General features: G+C 39.5%; 3 protein-coding genes across 3 annotated transcripts in view; 1 reads left to right on the top strand and 2 right to left on the bottom strand.

Annotated features, from left to right (window-relative positions):
• The first annotated feature begins 3,722 nt into the window (after nt 1–3,722).
• LOC309493549 (thyroid transcription factor 1-associated protein 26 homolog) overlaps nt 3,723–26,133 on the top strand; it is a 168,338-nt gene continuing 145,927 nt past the window's right edge. The window contains exons 1-2 of the mRNA XM_082191127.1: nt 3,723–3,807; nt 3,919–4,024. Of these exons, the coding sequence (XP_082047253.1) occupies nt 3,956–4,024 (69 nt within the window). The 5' untranslated portion in view covers nt 3,723–3,807; nt 3,919–3,955. The remainder of the gene's footprint in view (nt 3,808–3,918; nt 4,025–26,133) is intronic.
• Nucleotides 15,843–19,612, bottom strand: LOC309493548 (uncharacterized protein). Its single transcript, XM_082191126.1, has 8 exons — nt 19,563–19,612; nt 18,976–19,035; nt 18,803–18,859; nt 17,311–17,388; nt 17,143–17,202; nt 16,954–17,013; nt 16,691–16,756; nt 15,843–16,573 (listed from the first exon to the last, which is right to left on the bottom strand). Exons 4-8 carry the CDS (start codon nt 17,381–17,383, stop codon nt 16,524–16,526), a joined length of 309 nt encoding a protein of 102 aa, XP_082047252.1. The 5' UTR covers nt 17,384–17,388; nt 18,803–18,859; nt 18,976–19,035; nt 19,563–19,612; the 3' UTR covers nt 15,843–16,523.
• The window catches only part of LOC309493546 (scavenger receptor cysteine-rich type 1 protein M130-like), a 147,154-nt gene continuing 140,737 nt past the window's right edge, over nt 19,717–26,133 (bottom strand). Inside the window, exons 8-9 of the mRNA XM_082191122.1 lie at nt 20,122–20,199; nt 19,717–19,950 (exon numbers count right to left, since the gene is read on the bottom strand). Of these exons, the coding sequence (XP_082047248.1) occupies nt 19,751–19,950; nt 20,122–20,199 (278 nt within the window). The 3' untranslated portion in view covers nt 19,717–19,750. The remainder of the gene's footprint in view (nt 19,951–20,121; nt 20,200–26,133) is intronic.

Here is a 26,133-nt window from a genome sequence, read left to right on the forward strand (position 1 = left end):
TGCCATGGTTAGCATGTGTCAAAGTCAGTGTGTCTAGCAGGCATATGATGTTCTGTCATGGCTGATAGGTTTGGGGACGGTTGCAACAAGTTATAAATTCCATGTTTAATAAAAGTTTGTTGCATTGCAAATTGTTCAATTCTTCCTGTCTGACACTGAAATATGGAGAGATTGAATAGCATCTGTAACACCTGCACACACTGAATCTATAGGCCTATGTTCTACACATAAACAAACAAAACTCAATAACTGTTATTTGATAAATATGATTAAATAAATAAATAATAGGCTACAATAATATTATTGAAATAAATAATACTATAATATTATAGTAGGCCTAAAACAGTTAACATTTTCAGAATTCTATGCTCATTGAGTTAATTAGTGAAATTTAAGGTATTTTTAACATGTTGAAACCATCCCATGGTTGTGTTGCTATACTGTCCCCTGGGTCAGGGTCAGTTGCAACATCTGGCTTCTTCCATTCAAATAAATACTGTGAACGATATGTCATATATAATCATCTTTAAATGGTATGGGTAATTAGCAGACAGATGCAAGTTTAATACAAATTTGGTTGGTCTAGTCCAAATAGTCTCTGAGTAATTGAGAGAAATGCAAAAAGTGTTGCAACTGTCCCCGGTCTCCCCTAGGCTAGGGGCGCCGTTTGTAAAGCGGCTCACGCTGAAAATAACAGCAACATTTTGTCACATTTAGCTTCAAACTGTCACATTCACCATCTGTCGTCGTCCTGTCTTCGTCTTCACTACAGTTCCCAGAATCCTCCTTGTTGCCACACCTGAACTCACTCCCTTCATTACCCACCTGTTCGTCATCATCATCAGCATCACCTGTCTTGTGTTCATCTGTCTGTGTATTTAAGTTCCTTCTGTTCACCCTGCACTTGTCGGTCAATGTTTATGTTAATGGTTTTTGTCAGTGTTATATCTGTACTCTGAGCACACGCTCCCTTTTTGTTTGTATTTGTTAATATTGAGAATTAAAACCTTGTTTCTTCTAGTGGTGGGCAGATCGAGGCTTCGTGAAGCAATGAAACAGTTGGACCAAATGTGCCATATTGTTTCGAGGCTTCAAATCAATCCGACACCCGTCTCAACGGTGACATCTAGTGGTCACTTGCAGGTGTTGATCTGAAACAACCTTGACGAGCCATTAAAAAAATGTGGCTTTTTTTTATTATTGTATTTTTCTAATATGTGAAGCTTGTAACCTATAGGCTCCTCACTGTGCATAATGTTATTTTGGTCATGAAAAATTATTATTAATAAAAGAAATCAAGCCACAATGTCTCACTTTTTTAGAGATCCAAAGCCCTCTTCACCGCTGGTCCCGTCCAGCACCGAGCCTTCACCGCTGGTCCCGTCCAGCACCGAGCCTTCACCGCTGGTCCCGTCCAGCACCGAGCCTTCACCGCTGGTCCCGTCCAGCCCAGAGCCTTCGCCGCTGGTCCCGTCCAGCTCAGAGCCCTCTTCGCCGCTGGTCCCGTCCAGCTCAGAGCCCTCTTCACCGCTGGTCCCGTCCAGCTCAGAGCCCTCTTCGCCGCTGGTCCCGTCCAGCTCAGAGCCCTCTTCGCCGCTGGTCCCGTCCAGCTCAGAGCCCTCTTCGCCGCTGGTCCTGTCCAGCTCAGAGCCCTCTTCATCGCTGGATCTGCCCAGCACAAAGCCCTCACCGCTGGATCTGCCCAGCACAAAGCCCTCACCGCTGGTTCTGCCCAGCACAAAGCCCTCACCGCTGGTTCTGCCCAGCACAAAGCCCTCATCGCTGGATCTGCCCAGCACCGAGCCCTCATCGCTGGATCTGCCCAGCACCGAGCCCTCATCGCTGCCCAGCACCGAGCCCTCTTCACGGTCCCCATCAGCCCGGTCAGAGACTGTTTTTAATCATCCCTCTCTGGTACCCGGGACTTTCCCCAAGTATTTTTTGGGGGGGGGGGGCAAAGGGCTCCGTCCTGGCCACTCGAGGGGCCACGGTCACCCGAAGGGTCTTCTCCGCCATGGCCACCTGAAGGGTCCTCACCGCCGTGGCCACCTGAAGGGGCTTCTCCGCCATGGCCACCCGAAGGGTCTTCTCCGCCATGGCCACCCGAAGGGGCTTCTCCGCCATGGCCACCCGAAGGGTCTTCTCCGCCGTGGCCACCTGAAGGGGCTTCTCCGCCATGGCCACCCTAAGGGTCTTCTCCGCCGTGGCCACCTGAAGGGGCTTCTCCGCCATGGCCACCCGAAGGGTCCGCACCGCCATGGCCACCCGAAGGGTCCGCACCGCCATGGTCACATGTAGGGTCCTCACCGCCATGGTACCCTGCTCTGCCTGCACCTCCTTGGTCCCCTGTTCTGTCTGCACCGTCTTGATCACCTCCTCCTCTGTCTGTCCTGCCACCATCCTGGAGTCCGTACTTCTGAACCTGTTCCACCTTCCCGTCACGGACTCCAGGATGCCCACCCCCCCTCCCGTATGCTGCCGTCTTCGGCGCGGGTCGCGCCTTGCGGGAGGGGGGAGTAATGTCACATTCACCATCTGTCATCGTCCTGTCTTCGTCTTCACTACAGTTCCCAGAATCCTCCTTGTTGCCACACCTGAACTCACTCCCTTCATTACCCACCTGTTCGTCATCATCATCAGCATCACCTGTCTTGTGTTCATCTGTCTGTGTATTTAAGTTCCTTCTGTTCACCCTGCACTTGTCGGTCAATGTTTATGTTAATGGTTTTTGTCAGTGTTATATCTGTACTCTGAGCACACGCTCCCTTTTTGTTTGTATTTGTTAATATTGAGAATTAAAACCTTGTTTCTTCATCCTCGAGTTCGCCTCCTACTTCATCCACCCAGAAGCTTGACACAAACAATGTTTAAAAAACTGGTATGAATTTTTGACGGTCACTTTTTAGCACATTTACAACAATATTTGTCAACTTAGAGATATTTTAAATAGTTAAATCTAAATATTAATCTGGATTTTAACGTAGCCTTAGCCTATATGTTTCAATGTTTTGCCAACTGATTGAGATGCGTTGTTTTTGTATTGTTGAATGCGTCTATAAAGGAGTGTATAGCCTACTGTATACAAAGAAAATCGCAATGCTGACAAATTTTTATATATAAAAGTTGGTGATAACTTTTTGAATTTGAAATAAAAATAGTGAATAAATCGCGGATCAGTTGCGCACTGCAAACGCAGCAGCCAGATGTGAAACAGCGCGCGCTGCACCGCATACACACTGCACACGGACTGTGTGTGAAACAGGCGTAGATAAGTAGGCCTAATCTTTGCAGGAATGCTGAAAAACGTTCATACCATTTTCTAAAGAAAATATATTTAATTTTTGAATAAATTGCAATAATGTATATTTGAATAACGTTATAGATCCGTAATAATCCATAATAAAGAACAAAAATTTGAATGTATACTGTTTGAATCTCATCTCTGTCTCATGCTTCATCAGGTCAGGGGTTTGCCTTCAAAAGGAGAAAGTAAGGCATGAATACAACAAACTTCTTTGAAAGGAGAGGAAGAAAAATCAAGCATCAAAAGTTCAGTTAGAGGAGAAATATCCAGAGCATCTGAGACATCTGTACCTGGCTGAAAGAGAACGATTAGATGAAGAAGAACAGGAGAAAAAGAAGAAAAGATGTGAAGGGAGGGCACTGGATAAAGAGACAGAGTCAGATGATGAACTAAACATGGGGTCGGATTCTTTATTCTCCTGAGAAACACGTCTTAAACACAACGACTGACCAAACTACCGACCCTGATCCTGATTCATCTAATAAACCAGCGCAGTCTGACAGGTACAGTAACAGATAAGTGTATAAACATACACATATATGTGCGTGTGTGTGTATTATATTCAAATAATAGTCCATTTGCATCAGCAAAGCCACATTGATTTGTGTCATCAGCTCCCACAAGGCCCCGTTCATCCAAAGGAAGAATAAAATGTCTTCGTATCAAAAGACAAAGCAAGAATATGAGAGGATGAAGGAGGAACGTGCACGAAAAAGAGAGGTGAGGCAATAGAAACGGTCCAATATAAAATTATTACATCTAACAAATGTATACTCAGTGCTAGAGCCGACAAATGCAGTTCTTTTACTCAGTTTGATGGAATTGTTGTACAGTTTTCCATTTCCTAATGAATCTCCTATGTGATGTCATTAAAGGGATAGTTCACCCAATAATGAAAATTCTGTCATCATTTACTCATCCTCATGTTGTTCCAAACCCACAAGACTTTCGTTCATCTTCGTAACACAAATGGAGATATTTTAATGAAATCTGAGAGATTTCTGTCCCTCCATTGACACTCCAAGCAATTACCACTTTGAGCTTCAAAAAGGTCATAAAGAGATTGTAAAACTATAAAAAATTATATGATGAATGGATTTAATTTAGGCTTTTATTATTAACAAATAAACATTCAGCAACTCACACATCAGTTGTGGTAAACAGAAGCTCAAGCATGCGAGAAATAAATAATGAGGTTCATTCTGGTGTTACTCAGCACGTTTGAGCTTCAGCAAGAACCAATGAGGTTTGTTCTCGCGCGTCAAGCAGGATCTGTTGAGCTTCTGTTGATGTTCGCTGATCAATGTTTATGTGACACTGGACCCTGGACCACACAACCAGTCACATGGGTCAATTTTTAAAGGGGTGGTATAATGCCCTTTTCACAAGATGTAAAATATATCTATGATGTCCCCAGAGTGTGTGTGTGAAGTTTTAGCACAAAATACCCCACAGATATTTTTATATAGCAAGTTAAAGTTGCAAAAACGCACCGTTTTGTGCCTGGCCCTTTAAATGCAAATGAGCTGCTGCAGAGGGCGGGGTTTCAAGAGCTGGGCTGCGTTCAGCCCCGGCAAAACGTTGCACAACGTTTTTTAAACAGAAACGGTGATGCGTTGAACACACTGTTCTGATGACGCAAGAGTTGCAACTATGGCAGCTGAGAAGGCTCATTCTTTGTGTTCTTTGTGAAGAATTTTCTGAGCCTGATGAAGTCGGTATAAATATGTGTTTAATACTACAAAATATGCTCGATGTTACAGTTACTGCACTTGCCGCCCAGAACAAAAGAGAACATCCCAATCGAGTGAAGGGATTGCTGAAACTGAAATGGAAGCACACATCTTACCTAATTCAGACTAAAATACATCTATTTAGCCTCACATACTGACTTTATTTGTAGGTCATACTGTTTTAATACCCTGTATTTTCTTTCTCATTTTTAGGAAAAGCACTTAATTACCATTGTTTATTTCTATACCAAATGTCATACACTTGCAATGAAGCTAAAAATATAAACAACTACATCATTATGTTGATATCCTATATTTTTACAATAAAACTTACGACAAACATGTCTTCTAATATCCTCAGTTGTTGCGTATACCGAGCTGCATCGAACACATTTGTAAATTACTTTCCTTGAACCCATTGTGCAAGTTCACTTTAATACCCCGTGTTTTATATACATGTTGCTGCTGATTGGACTGCAGTTCTGACACACCCACCAAACAAGAGAAAACGTATCTCAAACCCCGTTGCACACCGGTGCACGCCGTTTCCAGGAAACATGACGTTCAACCCGGAAACCGTAGCAAAACGTTGCGCACCGTTTTGAACTTGAACATGCCCCTGGTGTCTGTTAGCAGCTGCTGTTACCTCATGCAGACACACTAAAATGACAGAAACTGTTCTGCCTTTAATGTTAAACGGAGTCAGATAAGGATGGAGAGACTCAAGAAGAAGTGACAACATGTAGAAACAGGACGTCTCTGAATGGTTAGTTGATGAATTTATGTTGCTGATGTGGAGTTAACTATCTTAAATTAGGATATTCTGTCATGATAAATCTATAAATTGCTCATATATGAACTGTTGTGAGATGCACACAGAGTGACTTTCTATTGCATGTGAAAAGATGGATGCTAAAGTTTGAGCTGACTCACAAATGTACTCTTATACAACAACTTTTCCTCTTCTCAACATGGACTGCGTGTTCCCGGGGGCGGGGTTTATGTAAATTCTAGGGTTAGTGATGTCACTAACCCGAGAGGAATGTCGTGTAGTCCCAACCAGCTGTTTGTTGTAGTCCTTTTCTTTAAAAGCAAATATCTCCCTTTGCTTTGAACTTTGAGCGTTGTAACTTTGCAGATGTTGTTTATGCTCAAACAGCAACATTACACACTAACTAAAGTTAGAAAAGTCAAATCACACTCAACCACCCCTTTAAATTGAGATTTATACATCATCTGAAAGCTGAATAAATAAGCTTTCCATTGATGTGGTTTGTCAGGAATATTTGGCCGAGATACAACTATTTGAAAATCTGAGGGAGCAAAAAATCTAAACATTGAGAAAGTCGTCTTTAAAGGGGTCATATAATGCCATTTTTGTACAAGCTAATATGATTCTTTAGGGTCTAAATTAAAAGTTTGTAATATACTTTAATTAAAAATTCTCATTAGTATTGTAAGAAAACACTAATTTTACCTGGTCAAAAACAGCTCTGTTTTCAGCACGCCGTTTCAGTGCATGTGTCTTTAAATGATAATGAGCTTTGCTCACCCCGCCCCTCTGTTCTGTGCGTACACCGTTTGTAACACAATAACCACGCGTTGTTCATTATAAACGTGGGATTATGAATTATATTGAGAACGTCGTACGTAGAAAACATGCTGTAATGTACCCTGAGTGTAAACCTTAGATGCATTCATCGTGAAGCCTGCAGCAAGGTTTGCAAATTTCGCAAAGATTAATATAAATACTAATATAAAGGTTAATAAAACATTACACTCACATCTTCTGGAGGTTCAGCAGTAACACGTTGGTACCGATCCGTTTTTTCTCGTTTGTAAAGCTGTCTGGTGTGAAATGATTCGCGTAAACATGAAAGCATGGACGATCGTGGGGAATCCCCGTGAGGGAATCCCCGCGTCAATCCTTTGGGCATATCGCTTCAAAAACAAAACTCAGCCACTGCATCTATAACGGCTCAGATTTAGGAACATCCAAATGACTGCTGTGTTCCTTATTACATAAGAACAGAACACCACAATCGTGTAGACGCCATTCTACTCCAGCATATCAACAATGGCGGACTACTATGACGCAGGGGGGTAATCGAGCTCTCGATTTCCGTACCACCCCCGGCGGCCGCCATTGGCTATCAAGCCTTCACCTGCTGTTAGCATCCCATTGACTCCCATTCATTTTGGCGTCACTTTAACAGCGAATAACTTTACATCTGAGGCGTTTAAAGACTCAATTTGTCCATTATTTATTTCTAAAGAAACACGACAATGTATAAAATTCTCCATTACTTTGTATCTTACGTTATGACCCCGTAGAAGCAGTTTTTGTAAAAGGAGGCTAACGATTGCGTCATAACCACGCGACTCTCTGGAAATTACCGTAGAGACAGGAGGAGAAGCTCGCAGTCAATCGGGGGGACGTGGAGTCATAAAGTCCGATAAAGTCAAGGGAGAAGCCCATAGAGAATCATAAAGTTGCTCCTGCTCCTAGCTCATGGACAGCTCCTACTCACGCTCTCCGTCTCTGCAAGATTCGGAAGGGAATGATTCAGATTTTTCTTGGCACAGCTCCTAGAAGACTTACAACTGTCAGTCAGGCTGCTCACGTCACATCCACGTCGTCAAGCTCAGTTTGAGTCTGCGCAGTACGCTCGGCAATCAGGAAATGAGTGCTTCTAATTCGCTTCACTTTTCTCCGTTGAAACCTATGGGGTCGCTGTGTCCAGTTTATATACTGTCTATGCTATGACGACGGCTGTCACAGCTTGCTCAGGGCGGGTCTTGTGTTGAAGCACGGCTGTCAATCACAATCGCGGGAGGGGCGTACGATCTTATGACGTCACAATATCGAACGGCTTGATTTCATAGATGGTCAAACATATAAGGAGATTAAAACAAAACCACTGGATGGATTTTAATCATGATAGGATGGTTGTGTACAGGCACTGCCAACAGACATTTCAGTGCAATCAACTTGTAAAAGTGCATGTACCATTATATGACCCCTTTAAAGTTGTCCATTTATATTCGCGATTTTGCTGCATTCACTCACAACAATAAATGTTTTATATATTTACAGTAGGAAATTCACAAAATATCTTCATGGAACATTATCTTTGCTTAATATCCTAATGCATAATTTTTATTTATTTATAATTTTGACCCACACAATGTATTGTTGGCTATTGCCACAAATATACCCGTGCTACTTGTGACTGGTTTTGTGATCCAGGGTCACATAATGTGAATAAAAGCCTAAATTCAATGTGTTCATCATAGAAAATGAATGTGTCTCTTGGTAGTTGCATGGATTGTCAATGGAAGGACAAAAAATCTCTCAGATTTCTTTTAAAATATCTTCATTTGTATTTCGAAGATGAACGAAAGTCTTACAGGTTTGGAACGACATGAGAGTGAGTAATTGATGACATTTATAAAAATTTTGGGTGAACTAAGCCTTTAAGTAAGATCCATTATGTCATGTACATATACACATTTTCACCACCCTTACATTCTTTGCCTAAATGATTGACACATGTATTATTATGTGTGTCTCTGTAGGAATTCTTGAAAGACAAATCTCAGCGTGAGGAGGCTCTGAAGAAATACAAGGAAAAGAAAATAATGCCCTTTTCACAAGATGTAAAATATATCTATGATGTCCCCAGAGTGTGTGTGTGAAGTTTTAGCACAAAATACCCCACAGATATTTTTATATAGCAAGTTAAAGTTGCAAAAACGCACCGTTTTGTGCCTGGCCCTTTAAATGCAAATGAGCTGCTGCAGAGGGCGGGGTTTCAAGAGCTGGTGTCTGTTAGCAGCTGCTGTTACCTCATGCAGACACACTAAAATGACAGAAACTGTTCTGCCTTTAATGTTAAACGGAGTCAGATAAGGATGGAGAGACTCAAGAAGAAGTGACAACATGTAGAAACAGGACGTCTCTGAATGGTTAGTTGATGAATTTATGTTGCTGATGTGGAGTTAACTATCTTAAATTAGACAAATCTCAGCGTGAGGAGGCTCTGAAGAAATACAAGGAAAAGAAAATAGCAACATATCAGCTGTTGAAGAGAAAAACCAAGAAGGGTCAGCCAGGGGCGCAACTACCCAGTGTCAGAGGGGTACCATATGCAGCAACAATTTTGGCAACAAAAAAATAACTGTGCCATGTAGCCTAATGAGTGAGGAACGAGTGATAGATAACAGATTAAATAAGTACAAAATTGTCATTTATTAATAAAATTGAACTATACTTCACAGTGATGAATCCACTGCTGAGTGGACCTCTGTCCCTCTAGGGGGGTTCGGGGGCATGCTCCCCGTTGGAAAATGTTGTGCTTTTTAATGTTGAATTCATCAATCTGGTGCACTTTGAGAGTTCAAAATTAAAAGATCCAACCCATATTCAGTGTGCAAATTAAACAAAGAAAAATTCAAACCTTTTTTTTAGTAACAGTCTGTCTGCATTACACTACTACATAATAATAGTTATAATATTAATCCCATGATAGTAATAGTCAAGTCAAGTCAAGTCAAGTCAAGTTTATTTGTATATCGCTTTTCACAATACAGATTGCATCAAAGCAGCTTCACAGTATTAAATTAAAATAATACAACAAAGTTTGTTTCAAGAGGAATTTATTGATTGATAAAATTAAATTAAATATCCCCAAAATATCCCCAACTGAGCAAGCCAAAGGCAACAGTGGCAAGGAACCGAAAAACTCCATCAAGTGACCTAATGGTGTCCTAAAACTCCATCAGGTGCCTTAATGGAGAAAAAAAAACCTTGGGAGAACCCAGGCTCAGTCGGGGGCCAGTTCTCCTCTGGCATTGGATAGAGGCCGGATTGTAGTTTGAACTGTAGGATTATATGAATGCCTGGCTGAAGAGATGCGACTTTAATCTAGTTTTAAACTGGGAGAGCGAGTCTGAGCAACGAACAGTATCAGGAAGACTATTCCAGAGTTTTGGAGCCAAATGTGAAAATGCTCTCCCTCCTTTGGTGGTTCTGGATATCCTAGGTATGACCAAAAGCCTTGAATTTAGTGATCTTAAAGAGCGCGATGGATTATAGGGTGATAGAAGATCCGTTAAATAGACTGGAGCTAAGCCGTTTAGGGCTTTATAAGTCAGTAGCAATACCTTGTAATTAATACGGAACTTTATAGGTAACCAATGCAGTGATGATAAAATCGGTGTTATATGATCATATTTTCTTGATCTCGTAAGAACTCTAGCGGTGGCATTTTGGACTAACTGTAGCTTGTTTATTGAGGATGCAGGACAACCAGCTAATAAAGCATTACAGTAATCCAGTCTCGAGGTCATGAATGCATGAACTAACTTTTCTGCATCAGAAACTGATAGCATATTACGTAGCTTAGCAATGTTTCTAAGGTGGAAAAAGGCTGTTTTTGTAACATATGAAATATGATTTTCAAAAGACAGGTTGCAATCGAGTATAACACCCAGGTCTTTTACTGTAGAGGATAAAGTAACAGGACATCCTATGATGTTAAAGTTGTATTGTGCGAGGTTTTGTGGGCGGTTTTTTGAACCGATAAGTATTACCTCTGTCTTGTCTGGATTTAATAAAAGAAAATTACGCGTCATCCAATCTTTTATATCTTTAACACACTCTGTCAATTTGGAAAATGTAGCGTTTTCATCCGGCCGTGATGAAATATATATTTGAGTGTCATCAGCATAACAATGGAAACTAATTCCATGTTTCCTTATAATATTTCCAAGTGGCATCATATATATTGAAAATAACAGAGGGCCTAATACAGATCCCTGCGGCACTCCATAGTTTACTGGAGTTATGATCGATTTTTCTCCATTTAAATAGACAAAATGGTAGCGGTCAGATAGGTATGATTTGAACCAGCTTAGTGCTTGTCCTTGAACACCAGTATAATTTTGTAGTCGATCTAAGAGTATTGTGTGATCTATAGTATCGAACGCAGCACTAAGATCAAGTAAAACTAGTATTGAGATACAGCCTTGGTCAGAAGCTAAAAGTAAATCATTTGTGATTTTAACGAGCGCAGTTTCAGTGCTATGATGCGGTCTGAATCCAGACTGAAACTTTTCATAGATATCATTTTGTTGCAAGAAAGATCCCAGTTGAGCGGACACCACTTTTTCTAATATTTTAGACATAAATGGAAGATTTGAAATGGGTCTATAATTTGCTAGATTATTATGATCTAATTGTGGTTTCTTAATGAGAGGTTTTATAACTGCCAGTTTAAATGTTCTTGGAACATGACCTAAAGATAAAGACGAGTTAATAATATTGAGGAGAGGCTCTTCCACTACAGGTAACGCTTCTTTCAGTAGTTTAGTTGGTATAGGATCTAATAAACATGTTGTTGTTTTAGATGAAGTGATAAGTTTATTTAACTCTTTTTGTTCTATAGTTGTAAAGCACTGTAATTGTTCTTTCGGGGTGATAATTGAAGCTGAATTATAAGGCGCGATTGAAGATTGAACGTTTATAATTGTGGTTCTGATGCTTTCTATTTTCTCAGTGAAGAAGTTCATGAAATCATTACTACTGAACTGTAACGGGATATTTTGTTCGGGTGACGTCTGTTTATTTGTTAGTCTAGCCACGGTGTTAAATAGAAACCTTGGATTGTTTTGGTTGTTTTCTATTAGTTTGCGGAGGTGCTCAGCCCTGGCCGCTTTTAGGGCCTTTTTATAACGTGACATACTGTCTTTCCACGCGATTCTAAAGACCTCTAAATTAGTTTGTTTCCATTTATGCTCTAAAATACGGGTTTCTCTCTTTAAAACATGCGTAGTATTGTTATACCATGGTGCTTTATTTTTCTCTCTGACCTTTTTTAATTTAATAGGTGCAACCACATCCAATGTTCTAGAGAGAATGGTGCTCATAGTGCTAGTTAGTTCTTCTAGTTCATCTGTTTGTTTGGGTTCAGGCAGCAGCTGAGACAGATTAGATAAGCAATTTGAGAAATTATCTATGGTGGATGGGAGGATTGTTCTGCCTGGTTGATAACGCGACGCCGCATGACATATTACAGCAGTACGTAATATGCAAGTTACCATGTAGTGATCAGTGACTTCATCACTTTGTGGAATGATATCTATATCGGTTGGATCGGTTCCATGTGATATAATTAAATCGAGTGTATGATTAAGACGATGAGTTGGTCCGGTGACGTTTTGCTTGACCCCAAATGAATTTAATAAATCTGTAAACGCAGCTCCTAACGCATCATTTGGATTATCTACGTGTATGTTAAAATCTCCAACAATTAATGCTTTATCGACATTGACTAATAGGTCTGAGAGAAAATCTGCAAACTCTTTTAGGAAATCAGCGTAAGGCCCTGGCGGTCTATATCCGGTAGCCAAGGCTAGAGATAATAGGGATGTTTTTCTAACATCTAAGAGCGTAACATTTAGTACAAGTACTTCAAATGAAATAAACTTATAACCCGTTTTCTGAGTAACATTTAGAATATCTTTATAAATGGTTGCAACACCTCCGCCACGGCCAATCAGACGGGGCTCATGCTTATAACAGTATCCAGGAGGAGTAGACTCATTAATACCGAAATAATCATTTGGTTTAAGCCAGGTTTCAGTAAGGCAAAGTACATCGAAGCTATTATCTGTGACTATTTCATTTACAATAACTGCCTTAGGTGTGAGTGATCTAATGTTTAGAAGACCTAGCTTTAGAAATAGTTTTTGTTTACTAATAGCAACATTTTCTGTTTTAATAACAATTAGATTTTTCCTAGATCCTGCATTAGATTTATTATTTGATCTCACTAAACGAGGAATAGACACGGTTTCTATGCAATGTTCTACACTAGTATTTATATCAGTTGAATTGGTGCAGCAGAGACTATGATTTGGACTTTTGGTTACTAGTCAAAGGGTATTTAACATTTTGGAGATGTTATCTGACAGAAGATCCGCTCCGAATCTGCTTGGGTGTAAGCCATCAGCACGGAAAAGCCTAGGACGCTCCCAAAACAGATTCCAATTATTTACAAAGAGCAGTTTCTGCTCATTGCACCATGACATTAACCATTCATTTAGCGCAAATAATCTGCTGAACTTTTCATGCCCTAGTCGGTAGGTGGGAAGCGGTCCTGACACAATGATCGTTGTTTCAGGCGATGTGCTGCGTACCGTATCGATTAGATTCCTGAAGTCTTTCTTCAGAATCTCCGTCTGGCGCAGCCTGATGTCGTTCACTCCCGCGTGCAGGACCACAGTTCCGACGCGCTCGTCACCGTTCAGGATCTCGGGAACGCGAGCAGCGATTTCAGAAACACGAGCACCAGGGAAGCAGTGACTTTGCACCTTACTTTTACCTAACGTAGCGTGTACGTGCCGAACGATGGAATCGCCGATGATCACAGCATCGCGTTCTGTTTCGCGTAGAGGGGAGAAGCGGTTTTGTGTGGATAACTCGAAAACCGGGAGGGTCGGAGAAAGTCTTGGTCTAAACCTGACTCGCGTCTTCCGCTGCGGAACCACCCAGGCTTCGTGGTGGCGTGTTGAAGCCGGAGTGAACGAGACCATGGCTGATTGCGACCGATGCTAAGGAACGCACGGAGTAGACGCGGTCGGAGTCAGCGGGTTAGTAACGTTAAACACTGATTTGTGTGCATCGGCGCGTGATGTTTCAAGAGCCAAACACCGGTCTCTCAGCTCGGCCTGTCTCAATAAAAGGTTGTGGATCTGTTTCTCAACAGCTTCCAGCTCAGACTGCAGTGCGTGAAGCTCAAATGTGTCCTCACCTGCACCAAGCGGTAGACTACTTACATCTGATATATTCGCCATTTTAACAGATGGACAGTGAGTTAGCAACGAAGCTACCAGTGATGCTATCAATATTAATACTAATTTATATTATAAGTTTGTTTGTAAGTGAGTGTGGAGAAGACGCGTTCAGCCGTGATCCACGGACGTAACCTTTAAGAGTATGCAGCGTTGGATCACTAATAGGCTTGAGACGCGTCTGCTCAACAGTCCGCGTTGTAACAATGAGGTTTGAGCAGTAGTGCTTCTCAGTGAGGAAAAGTAGAAAATGTTCGTTGTAAGCGAGTTTAAAGAGAAAAATCAAGAATTATAAATCAAATCGATAGAGCTCCAAAAACAACAACGCATTCAGACGCAACGCATGATAATGACAGGACAAGACATTACTCACCGTGTTTGTTGAGTGTTTCTTATTCACCTGAGCTTTTATGAACTCAAAGGCGCGAGAGAAAATAAATAAATAAAAATAGCTGAGCGCACGGGTGGCGCGTTAACAGGCTAGCGAATTACTAGCGTGTTGTGCGTCAGGGTTGGGTAAGCTGTATTTAGTAGTAATATAAACAACTAGAAATTGTAGTAAATGATGGTTCAAAACAAGGAAATACGAGGCTAAGACGGAGCTTACAGTTCCGAAGCAAACACACTCACAGCAGGCAGCGATCGAGGCAGAGAGAAAAATCAAGAATTATAAATCAAATCGATAGAGCTCCAAAAACAACAACGCATTCAGACGCGACGCATGATAATAACAGGACAAGACATTACTCACCGTGTTTGTTGAGTGATTCTTACTCACCTGAGCTTTTATGAACTCAAAGGCGCGAGCGCGCGAGAGAAAAATAAATAAATAAAAATAGCTGAGCGCACGGGTGGCGCGTTAACAGGCTAGCGAATTACTAGTAGCTATGCTAGTAGCAACGGAAGCCAGCGATGTTGGGCAAGCCGTATTTAGTAGTAGTATAAACAACTAGAAATTGTAGTAAATTATGGTTCAAAACAAGGAAATACGAGGCTAAGACGGAGCTTACAGCAACGAAGCAAAAACACTCACAGCAGGCAGCGAGGCAGACAGGAGCAATCGAATAATAGCCATATATTGTAAAACAAATGCACTGAAAAATAAAGGAAACTTTCATAATTAGTTTTGTACTAATTTCTATACTTCACATTAAAGATGTGATTGGGCCAGCCCAGTGTCAATCAAGAAAAGAACCAATGGGCCGCTGATCTACGTGTTTAATGAAAAATGTCACACAAAAAAAATAAATAATAATAAAAAAAAAACCTAACGCTGACTTTTTTTTTGACCAATGCATTATTTACAACGGCACTAACCCAGCGCAGCCAATTAAGCAAAACAAAACAAAACGAATGGGCCGCCAATGTACGAGTTTTATGGGCCGTTAAGACAAAAAAATAAATAAAAAAAATAGCCTATAGATGTATCGGCCCAAAAAGCACGTCGGCCCACCGGGAATCTCCGAGCCTACATGCGTGGACGTCACACTTTAAATCCTACCTGTTGCCTTTGACCATCCACTTATTTAGCTGCTGGCGCATCAATTGACATGCCATCTCCTTTTCCCTCTTTCTTTTTCTATTTTTAGTCCCGACAGCTTTTTTGCTTTATCCATCTTTTTCGACTCGTACCTGCTCGCGATATTATCTATCTATGTCAAAATTCTATGATGGAATCTTATGAATATCCTACTCTAGCCTGTTAGTCCTCTTAAAAGTTATATAACATTGAGGAAATGCAGAAACTATTTAGAAACGCACAACAGCAGCTAGGTATAGGCTATATATATATATATATAAATTACCATCGCTTTGGCGCCCCCCTGGTGCTGCGCGCCCCTATGCGCCGCATATAGCGCCTCCCCATATAGACTTTTTGCGCCACTGGGGTCAGCCCAACCTCAACCTGCAGATGGAGCTATTGCTGCAAAAGATTCAAGCGCAGCGCAAATAACTCACATCAGAATTAAAAACTGTTTCAAGTTGTTTAAAGCATTTTAAAGTAAAAAATGCACCATCACACAATAAAATGTGCAGTTTGGGTGAGTTTTCTTTTTCTTTTTTTCTTACATAATGTGTATAACTGTGTCTTTACAGTAATATTTTTTTTTTTAAATAAAGGTTCAATTATGTTCTACTTAAGTTAATTCAAGCTGACAGTACACAATAAATACTATTACTAAATACTTTGGCAGTCAATTTATGGAAAAATGTGATTCCTAATAATAATCTGATAATATTATAATAATAATAAAAGTGGTAAATACATTTTCTCATTATATTTAGGTAGATAATGCTGTCAGCAGCTGAACTCCATAACAGTTTTTTCAGCTTCTTTAAACGTTTATAGTGTTTTGCGTTTTCTCATTTCCTCTAACTGCTTTTTAAATATATATAATTTGTGACAAACGTAATGAATAAATGGTATATTTTGTTTATTAGGCAAAATATTGATATCAAAATAAAAAATAAAACACATACTACAAAATTTGTTGCAATACATGTAACCTGTTATACAAAAATATTTCAGATAAAAAAAACATGAATCTTTAACAGCAGTTTAAGAAAGCCCCATATCTCCAGGAACTGTAATATGATTTGATGAAGAGGCAGTGGGTGTGGTCAGTGAGTCATATGGCCCCTCCTTCTTTATTTGACTCCTCCTCCACATCATCATAGTCTAAAATCAAAAGCAAACAGATAATTTTCATTGTAATATTTACATCAATATGTAGATTAAATGAGAAACGTAACAAATAAAAATTAAATATGCTATAGAAATGTTACAATAACCTACCCAACAGGTTCCTCTCATCTTCATTGCTGTTCTTCACATCATCATACTCCTCCTGATCTCCCTCTGATTCACATGTGAAATAAAAACCTCACATTGTAGTTTGTAAATCAGCGTCATTAATGATGTTATTGATCTCTTTCACCTCATGACTGTCTGAGATTATTAGATTTACTCCTGATAAAGTCGTGATGATTCATTAATGGTAGAAATGTTCAATATTAGTGGGTGAAGGGTGATAATGAAATACAGTTCTGTGTGAACTTTTACTTCTTGAAAGATCTGTTCATTAATGATGACATCATCATAATGCTCTGGTGTGTCCACTACACATGAACATATAGACAGAACAAACATTGCATTATATCTTACAATGTAATGGGATTAATACATATTATCATAAATCACTATAAAAGGACTATGGAAAATACGCAATAACAATAAAAAGTAAACACCGTTTTTGATAGAGTTCTGTCCACTTGTCATTACATCATCATAGCTCTCAGGTGTGTATTCTGTAAATTTAACATGAGACAATATATTATGTATATGTATTTCTATATATATACAGATTTTAATATATTTTAAATATGTCTTTCTATTATTGAATAACAGAACGACACCTGTCTCACGATCTGGTTTCAGTCCATCAGTGATGACATCATCATAGTATCCTGGTGTGATTTCCTTCATCATCTCTTCTGCATCAAAACATGTATAATTTGGGCACTTTTTAATATTTTGGGAAACAAAATAAATGTAAAATATACTGTTGCAGGTTTTGGGTAATGAATGTTAGCTGTGTCCCAATTCAGAGGCTGTGTCCTCCGGTCGTCACATTTGAAGGCTGTTTACCTCATCAAGGATGTCTTATGTAAAGGCACAATATGGGATTTTTTCTCCACTAGGGGTCGCTAACCTATTTACAATAACAAAGGCGTAGATTGATGACGCAACATTTGCTATGAATTATGGATTTTGTCGTCAACGTCAAGCCGACCGATCTAATAATGTATATGGATTACTGAATACATCGATGCTTTTATCATGACTGTGATATGAAGCAGTTCGGGATTGCTAAGAGACAGCTATCAGCTCCAAACGCGATGCGAGTCCCGCGGATATAAAAGGAATATGGACATTTCATTCTACCGAACTACACGCAGAATTACTACTCACAGGTCAGTTTATTAGACAAATTAAACTTGAGAGGTAACGCAGCGCTGTTTCACTTGGTCTAACATTACACTATCACTCTAAACTGCATTTGAATGTGTTGAAATGTATGTGTTAACGTTAGTTTGTCTGTATGAGACTAGCAGTAAGCTAGCTAGATCAACATTAGAATAACATACAGATCATATTCTAACATTTTATCATTGTTGAACTATATAACCTTGATTAGTTTTATGTAAATGTGCTCACCTGTTTAATAAAGTACATGTAGGAGTTGTCGAAGTCTCGGACGTGGAGCTCTCGTTTATATACTATAGTGTCCATGGGAGCTCTCGACATCTCGAAAACACCGCGCTGATATTGATTCTCGGTTTAGTTCTCCTTTTTTATCCAAAGTCTGCTTGCCATGGTCCATAATGTTTGAACGAAACAACAACAGCGTTCAAATAGACATTGCGAACTACACAGTTGTCCGCGTCAGTTTGGTTACTATCAGAGGGCTCTGGTTCATAGCTCTGGTTGCCATGGCAGCACGAGCGGAAACCAGAGACAACACGGATATGACGCCATTGACGGCGACAAAACGGAAATAAAGACACGGTCCGTGTCTTCGAATTAAAATATTAATTTCTCTGGATTTAGAAGTTAATTGGAACTGTCGGGATAATGTAAATACACAACTTTAAAAAATATATAACATAGATATAGTGATTTTTTATATAAAAAAAAACAAAAAAACATATTGTGCCTTTAAGAGAAGTAACTGTAATAGAAATTGACTGTTATTCCTCATGAGGTGTAAAATACTGAAATTTCTTTCTTACTTTGCAATCTAATGGGTATTATTTTTATACGAGACCACCTCAATGACGTATGCAGTCTTCAGATGCGACCTCCGGAGGACACAGCCTCTGATTGGGACACAGCGGGATCACTGACCTTTCAGGACACTGCCATTGGTGACATCATCATAATATGCAGTCTTGAACTCTTTTTCTAATAAGATAAAAGTTTTAGTATTGTGAACAGTTGAATTAGTGTTAAAATGTGTAAATATTTTTTTTATATATGTAAATCAAATTATTGATTTGGATCTACTTCAGCTCTCTAACCTGAGAGAAGCTCATCAGCATCTTCATACCCAGAATGCAGTTCTTCAGAGACGAGACTTCCTGTTAAAGGACAGCAGAACAGTCAGAAACATTCATCATTCCATACAGACTGAATCCTCATTTCTCCTTTAGATCATGAAGCATTGTGTTACTTACAACACAACACAAATATTAATTACTTACATTTTAAAAGCATTAGAGGCAGAAATACCATGTTTTTTGTTTTAGGCCTATTAGAAAAACACACATGTATCCTCACATGAACCCATTCCTCACTGCCTTCCAGAAACACACACAGGAAGAGACAAATACACACACACCTGCACCTAGACTTAGAAATATGAACCCCTCCTTATTACCCTCTAAATACACACACACACACACACACACACACACACACACACACACACACACACACACACACACACACACACACACATAAACATGCACCTGCAGCTCTGTGGTTTTCTGTGAGGAATTCTCTGGTTTAAAGCCGGAGGTTTAACAGGACTAATAATAGATGAACATCAAGTGTCTGACAGACTCTCTTATTAATAATATTAAATAAGTTTTACAGCTCGTCTCACCTCTCTGAGTGAAGTGATTGTGTCTGTGATGAATCTCCTCATAAACGGCCTCAGTCTATTGATCAGTGTTTTGCTCTGACTTGCACAGGTGAGTCCAGCGTGCTCTTTGTGGGAGCAGTCAGTGTGGTTCTTCAGAGAGAGAGGACAGTCCCACAGGTGAATCTCATTCCCTCTGCACTCGACTCTGTTCAGCCACACAACACCTTCACCAGCACCAAAGACTGATTCCCATCAGCCCTCAGTGCTGCTCCACAACCCAGCTGCCTGCAGACCACCTGAGCATCGCTGATGTCCCACAGATCAGCACAGACTGAACCCCACACAGCGTTATGATACACCTCCAGCCTCCACCGGCCCAAACCTCCACTCAGTCTGAGAGGAACATGATCTAAATCACACACAGAAACATCACTGACCAGCACATTTACAATGCATTTTATGACTATTTAAAGTTGTGACAAATTATGAATGTGGAATGTGGATTCAGTGTACAAGTGCTCAGATATTAATAATTCAAGATACTGTGAATAAAGAAAATACATCCTTATAATTATCTTACTTGAACACTGTCTCTGGTGAGGAGATTCTGAGGTAGAACATGTCAGACGACTCCGAGGAGATTCACGAGTCTGCTCCTCTAAAATTAAAACGTTAAAATTTAACTCAATACTGAATAGAAAAATTATAAATATTAATTAAAGCTGCAAGCAGCATTTATCGGGGTTCAAGCATTTAAGGCCTTTAAGCACATAAGCATTTAAGACATTAAGTTTTATTTAGCAAGCTTTTAACCACTGAAATAATAGACGGAAAAATCAATTTACAGCCAATAAAGGCAATTTACCATAGGAAATATGTGGTTTTCAAACCTTTTTGCTAGTTATAGCGCCACCTATGGTCCAATCTCCATGAAACTCTGCATGCGTCTTCACCATGTTATGACACATATGCCCACCAATTTCCGTGAAGTTCTGAGTTTTCATTTATGATTTATAGGCATTTTAGTGTATTTTGCCACGCCCCTTTTATAAATTACCCTATTACAGCCACCCAAATGCAAAAGTTCAACTTTTTTTCGATAATTATTGATCTAGAGAGTCCAGAGAATTGTCCTAGACTGGTCTGGTTCCGATCGGGCGAAAAACCAGGGACTAGTTCGCAAAAGTAGGTTTTTAACATATTCATGAATATTTAATGAACGGTTTGATTGACAGCAATGGTTCTTGAGGCAAAGTTGTTCAGCATGAGCAGATCTATCAGATGATATGCATTTTGTGATGATAAGTTTAACACCACGTGATTACAGAGCCATAAAACTCGTTAGCGCCAACTAGTGGCCGATTTCTTTCAAAATTCTTACAGACCTCTAGGGCCATGAGTCGAACATGCCCATCGAGTTTCGTTCCGATCGGACTTCGTTAACGGTGCTCAAATTTCATTGGCTAATGGCGGCCATGTTTTTCGAGATACGCCAATTTCCTTTTAGACATACATGGCCCCTTGGGCCAAGACACTGCATACCAAATTTCAAGTCATTTGGAAAAACGGTCAGGTGTCTATACGTTTTTTTTGTTTTATAGCGCCACCATGTGGCCAATCGACGCAATTTTTTTACTGTGACCTCAGATTGACCTCTGACACATGTGTACCAAGTTTGGTGAAGTTTACTAAATTACTTCTTGAGTAATAGCCATTTTAGTAAAATAGGCTCCTCCCACAACGTTAATTTTGCACCCCCTAGCGACCATGGATCGAAATTTCAACTTTTTTTCGATAATTATTGATCTTCAGACTCCAGAGAACAATTCTGCACTGGTTTGGTTCCGATCGGGCAAAAAACCAGGGACTAGTTCGCAAAAGTAGGTTTTCGACAAAATTCAAAATGACGGAAAATCTATCATGGCGGAAATAAAATCGGAGATATACGTTTTTTTCTTCAGGCGTCCAGCTTTCCAATGATATAAGACACTTGAGTCTATGACTTACAGTCTAGGAGTTATGATCAGTTTCGCGCTTTTGGTTGCTATAGCGCCACCTATGGGCCAATCGGCGTCATAATTTGATAACCTCTCCTCGATTTTTGTACTACCATCTGGCAAAGTTTCAAGGCTCTAGCCCTTACGGTTTGGGCTGCACGATGCGTTTTACGGCAGAAGAATAATAATAATAATTAAAGCTGCAAGCAGCATTTATCGGGGTTCAAGCAGTTAAGGCCTTTAAGGCCTTTAAGCACACAAGCATCAAAAGACATTAAGTTTTATTTAGCAAGCATGTAACAACTGACATAATAGACGGAAAAGACCATTTACAGCCAATACAGGCAGTTTACCATGGGAAATATATGGTTTTAAAGCTTTTTAACAGTTATAGCGCCACCTTTGGTCCGATCTCCATAAAATTTGGCATGCTTGTTAATGATGTTATGTCACATATGCTCACCAATTTTTGTGAAGTTCTGAGTTTTCATTTATGATTTATAGGCATTTTAGTGTATTTTGCCACGCCCCTTTTCATAAATTACCCTATTACAGCCACCCAAATGCAAAAGTTAAACTTTTTTTTGATAATTATTGATCTAGAGAGTCCAGAGAATTGTCCTAGACTGGTCTGGTTCCGATCGGGCGAAAAACCAGGGACTAGTTCGCAAAAGTAGGTTTTTAACATATTCATGAATATTTAATGAACTGTTTGATTGACAGCAATGGTTCTTGAGGCAAAGTTGTTCAGCATGAGCAGATCTATCAGATGATATGCATTTTGTGATGATAAGTGTAACACCACGTGATTACAGAGCCATAAAACTCGTTAGCGCCAACTAGTGGCCGATTTCTTTCAAAATTCTTACAGACCTCTAGGGGCTTGAGCCAAACATGCCCAACGAGTTTCGCTCCGATCGGACTTCGTTAACGGTGCTCAAATTTCATTGGCCAATGGCGGCCATGTTTTTTGAGATACGCCCATATCCTTTTAGACTTACATGGCCCCTTGGGCCAAGACACTGCATACCAAATTTCAAGTCATTCAGAAAAACGGTCAGGTGTCTATATGTTTTTTTTTGTTTACAGCGCCACCATGTGGCCAATCGACGCACATTTTTTACTGTGACCTCAGATTGACCTCTTAAACACGTGTGCCAAGTTTGGTGCAGATATCTCATTTACTTCTCGAGTTATAGCCATTTTAGTAAAATAGGCTCCTCCCACAACCATAATTTATCACCCCCTAGCGACCAGGAATCGGAATTTCGACTTTTTTTCGATAATTATTGATTTTCAGACTCCAGAGAACAATTCTGCACTGATTTGGTTCCGATCGGACAAAAAACCAGGGACTAGTTCGCAAAAGTAGGTTTTTGACAAAATTAAAAATGGCGGAAAATCTATCATGGCGGAAATAAAATCGGAGATATACGTTTTGTTTGACAGGCGACCAGCTTTCCAATGATATAAGACACTTGAGTCTATGACTTACCGTCTAGGAGTTATGACCAGTTTCGCGCTTTTGGTTGCTATAGCGCCACCTATGGGCCAATCGGCGTCATAATTTGATAACCTCTCCTCGATTTTTGTACTACCATCTGGCAAAGTTTCAAGGCTCTAGCCCTTACGGTTTGGGCTGCACAATGCGTTTTACGGCAGAAGAATAATAATAATAATTAAAGCTGCAAGCAGCATTTATCGGGGTTCAAGCATTTAAGGCCTTTAAGCAGAAAAGCATCAAAAGTTATTAAGTTTTATTTAGCAAGCATGTAACCACTGACATAATAGATGGAAAAGACCATTTACAGCCAATACAGGCAATGTACCATAGGAAATATATGGTTTAAAGCTTTTTATAGGAGTTATAGTGCCATCTATGGACCGATCTCCATAAAATTGTTTACTGTGACCTCAAATTGAACCCATACACATGTGTACTGAGTTTGGTGAAGATATCTCATTTACTTCTTGAGTTATAGCCATTTTAGTAAAATAGGCTCCTCCCACAATAATTAACCACATTCTAGTATTATTTACTATGATTCTAGCATGATTGACATAGTTTACCATGATTTTATCTTAGTTTACCTTGATTTACCATATTCTAGCATGATTTACCATGATATACTACATTCTAGTATGATTTACCATTGTTTACTGTGATTCTAGCATGGTTTACCATAGTTTATCATGATTTATCATAGTTTACCATGATTTACCCTGTTCTAGCATGATTTGCCAGGATTCTAGCATGGTTTACCTTGATACACCACATTATAGTATTATTTACTATGATTTACCATGTTTCTAGCAATTATGTGAAGTGTCAGTGCAAATTAAGTGATAAACACTGACAAAATCTGATTGTGTTATAATAGTTATTGTTATATAAGTGATTTTTAGAGTCTAAATATGAATGTGAGCACATGTGAAAAGACTTCATTAATAAGTAGAATGGCCAGCAGAGGGCAGAAGAAGACCACTTATTGGCTCACTTTCACTTTAAACTTCATGATTTTCACCAGTTTTCTGGACTAAAGCAAACCAGTTTTTCCATGTTAACTCAATAATGCATGCTTACACACACACACACACACACACACACACACACACACACACACACACACGCACACAGAGAGAAATAAACATACACAAATAAAAATATGTTTTTAATGTTTTGGAATATGTTATTGAGAAAATATATGTATTGGTCTATTAGAATTCCTTTGTGATCTAATAATATAAAAAAGAAAAGAAAAAAAAAAGAAAAAATGATTGCTTTTTAAAGCATTTGTTTGTTTCCCAATACTGAAAACTAATGAAAAGATCATGCGTAATCCTGCTGCTCCCTCTAGTGGACAGTGGTATTACAGCTTCCATCTTACAGTTGAAGTGATTGAATGAATGACTGAATGGGAATTTGGTTTTTCACTTATATCTCGGGAACCAGAAGGCGAAAAATTCTGAAACTCAGAGCATAGATAGTGCTTGAGGAGCCCTGTTGAATGAGACCATCAATTATTTACTATGATTTACCATGTTTCTAGCGTGATTTACCACATTACTAGCAATTATGTGAAGTGTCAGTGCAGATGAAGTGATAAACACTGACAAAATATGATTGTGTTATAATAGTTATTGTAATATAAGTATTTTCCATGTTAACTCAATAATGCATGCTTACACACACACACACACACACACACACACACACACACACACACACACACACACACACACACACACACAGATACAAATATGTTTTCAATGTCTTTAGGATGTGTTATTGTGAAAAAATATTTTAATGGTCTAACCATTTCATATATTTCATTGTGATCTATATTATCAGTCCAATAATAATTTAAAAAAAATAGCTTTAACCATTTGTTTGTTGGCCAAAGCTGAAAGCTGATAAAAAGATTAATACTATGTGTAATACTGCTGCTCCCTCTAGTTGACAACAGTGGAATTACAGCCTACATCTTACAGTTGAAGTGTTTGAATGAATGAATGGGAATTTGGTTTTTCACTTATATCTCGGGAACCAGAAGGCGAAAAATTCTGAACCTCAGAGCATAGATAGTGCCTGAGGAGCCCTGTTCAATGAGACCATCGCGGTGTTTTTGGGCGATTGGGTTCGGGAGTTATGACTGTTCAAAGGCATGTCTTTTGAGGCTTTTATCTCTGGAATGCCCAGGGCAAATTACACCACATTTGAATCGAAGCTAGCCAAGGACGGGCCCTTTCCAACGAGCTCTCACACAAGGTTCAGGGTGGTCTGGGTCGGGAGCTACGGCCGTTCAAAGTCGGGGGTCCCGCGGTCTGGCGATCCGCGGGGGGGGCGCGCTCCCGAGGCCCGTGACGACACGTTTCGATCAAGAGCCCGGAGAGGACCTTACCATAAAAATTTGAGCGCGCAACGACTTTCCGTTTTCGAGTTATGAGTGAATTTGTACTGGGGGGGCGTGGCCTAAATGCCGTTTTACTTTCGTTTTCATGTTAAATGTTAAAATAATGATTTTATAAAGTCTAAATATGAATTATATAACAATATTAGGGAGTAGTATGATGAAATGACAGCAGGGGGCAGTAAAATACCACTTATTGGCTTAATATGGTATTCATTTTAAGGCTACATATTGAAGTGACCCTATTATAGCTATCCAAATGAAGTAGTTCAACTTTTTCTGACAATTATTGATCTAGTGAGTCCAGAGAATTGTATTGCACTGGTTTTTAAGATTATTTTATAAACATTATATGATCATATGGAAAACACAATTTACAGCCAATACAGGCAATTTACCATAGGAAATATATGGTTTTAAAGCTTTTTAACAGTTATAGCGCCAACTATGGTCCGATCTTCATAAAAATTTCCATGCTTCTTTAGCATGTTATGTCACATATGCTCATCAATTTTTGTGAAGTTCTGAGTTTTCCTTTAGGATTTATAGGCTTTTGAGTGCATTTTGCCACGCCCATTTTCTTTATGACCCAATATACCCATGCGAAAAATGCAAAAGTTAAACTTTTTTTCGATAATTATTGATCTAGAGAGTCCAGAGAATTGTCCTAGACTGGTCTGGTTC

This window comes from Leuciscus leuciscus (genome assembly GCF_965113295.1).
Source record: "Leuciscus leuciscus genome assembly, contig: HAP1_SCAFFOLD_100, whole genome shotgun sequence".
NCBI lineage: Eukaryota > Metazoa > Chordata > Actinopteri > Cypriniformes > Leuciscidae > Leuciscus > Leuciscus leuciscus.

What these genes read in the sequence shown, in the direction of transcription:
- LOC309493548 (XM_082191126.1), bottom strand. Translation starts at nt 17,383, where the DNA reads ATGATGAAGGAAATCACACCAGGATACTATGATGATGTCATCACTGAT. An exon ending in GAAACCAGATCGTGAGACAG is followed by an intron (nt 17,203 to 17,310) that starts GTGTCGTTCTGT and finishes TTAAATTTACAG; the next exon opens with AATACACACCTGAGAGCTAT. An exon ending in ACAGATCTTTCAAGAAGTAA is followed by an intron (nt 16,757 to 16,953) that starts AAGTTCACACAG and finishes TCACATGTGAAT; the next exon opens with CAGAGGGAGATCAGGAGGAG.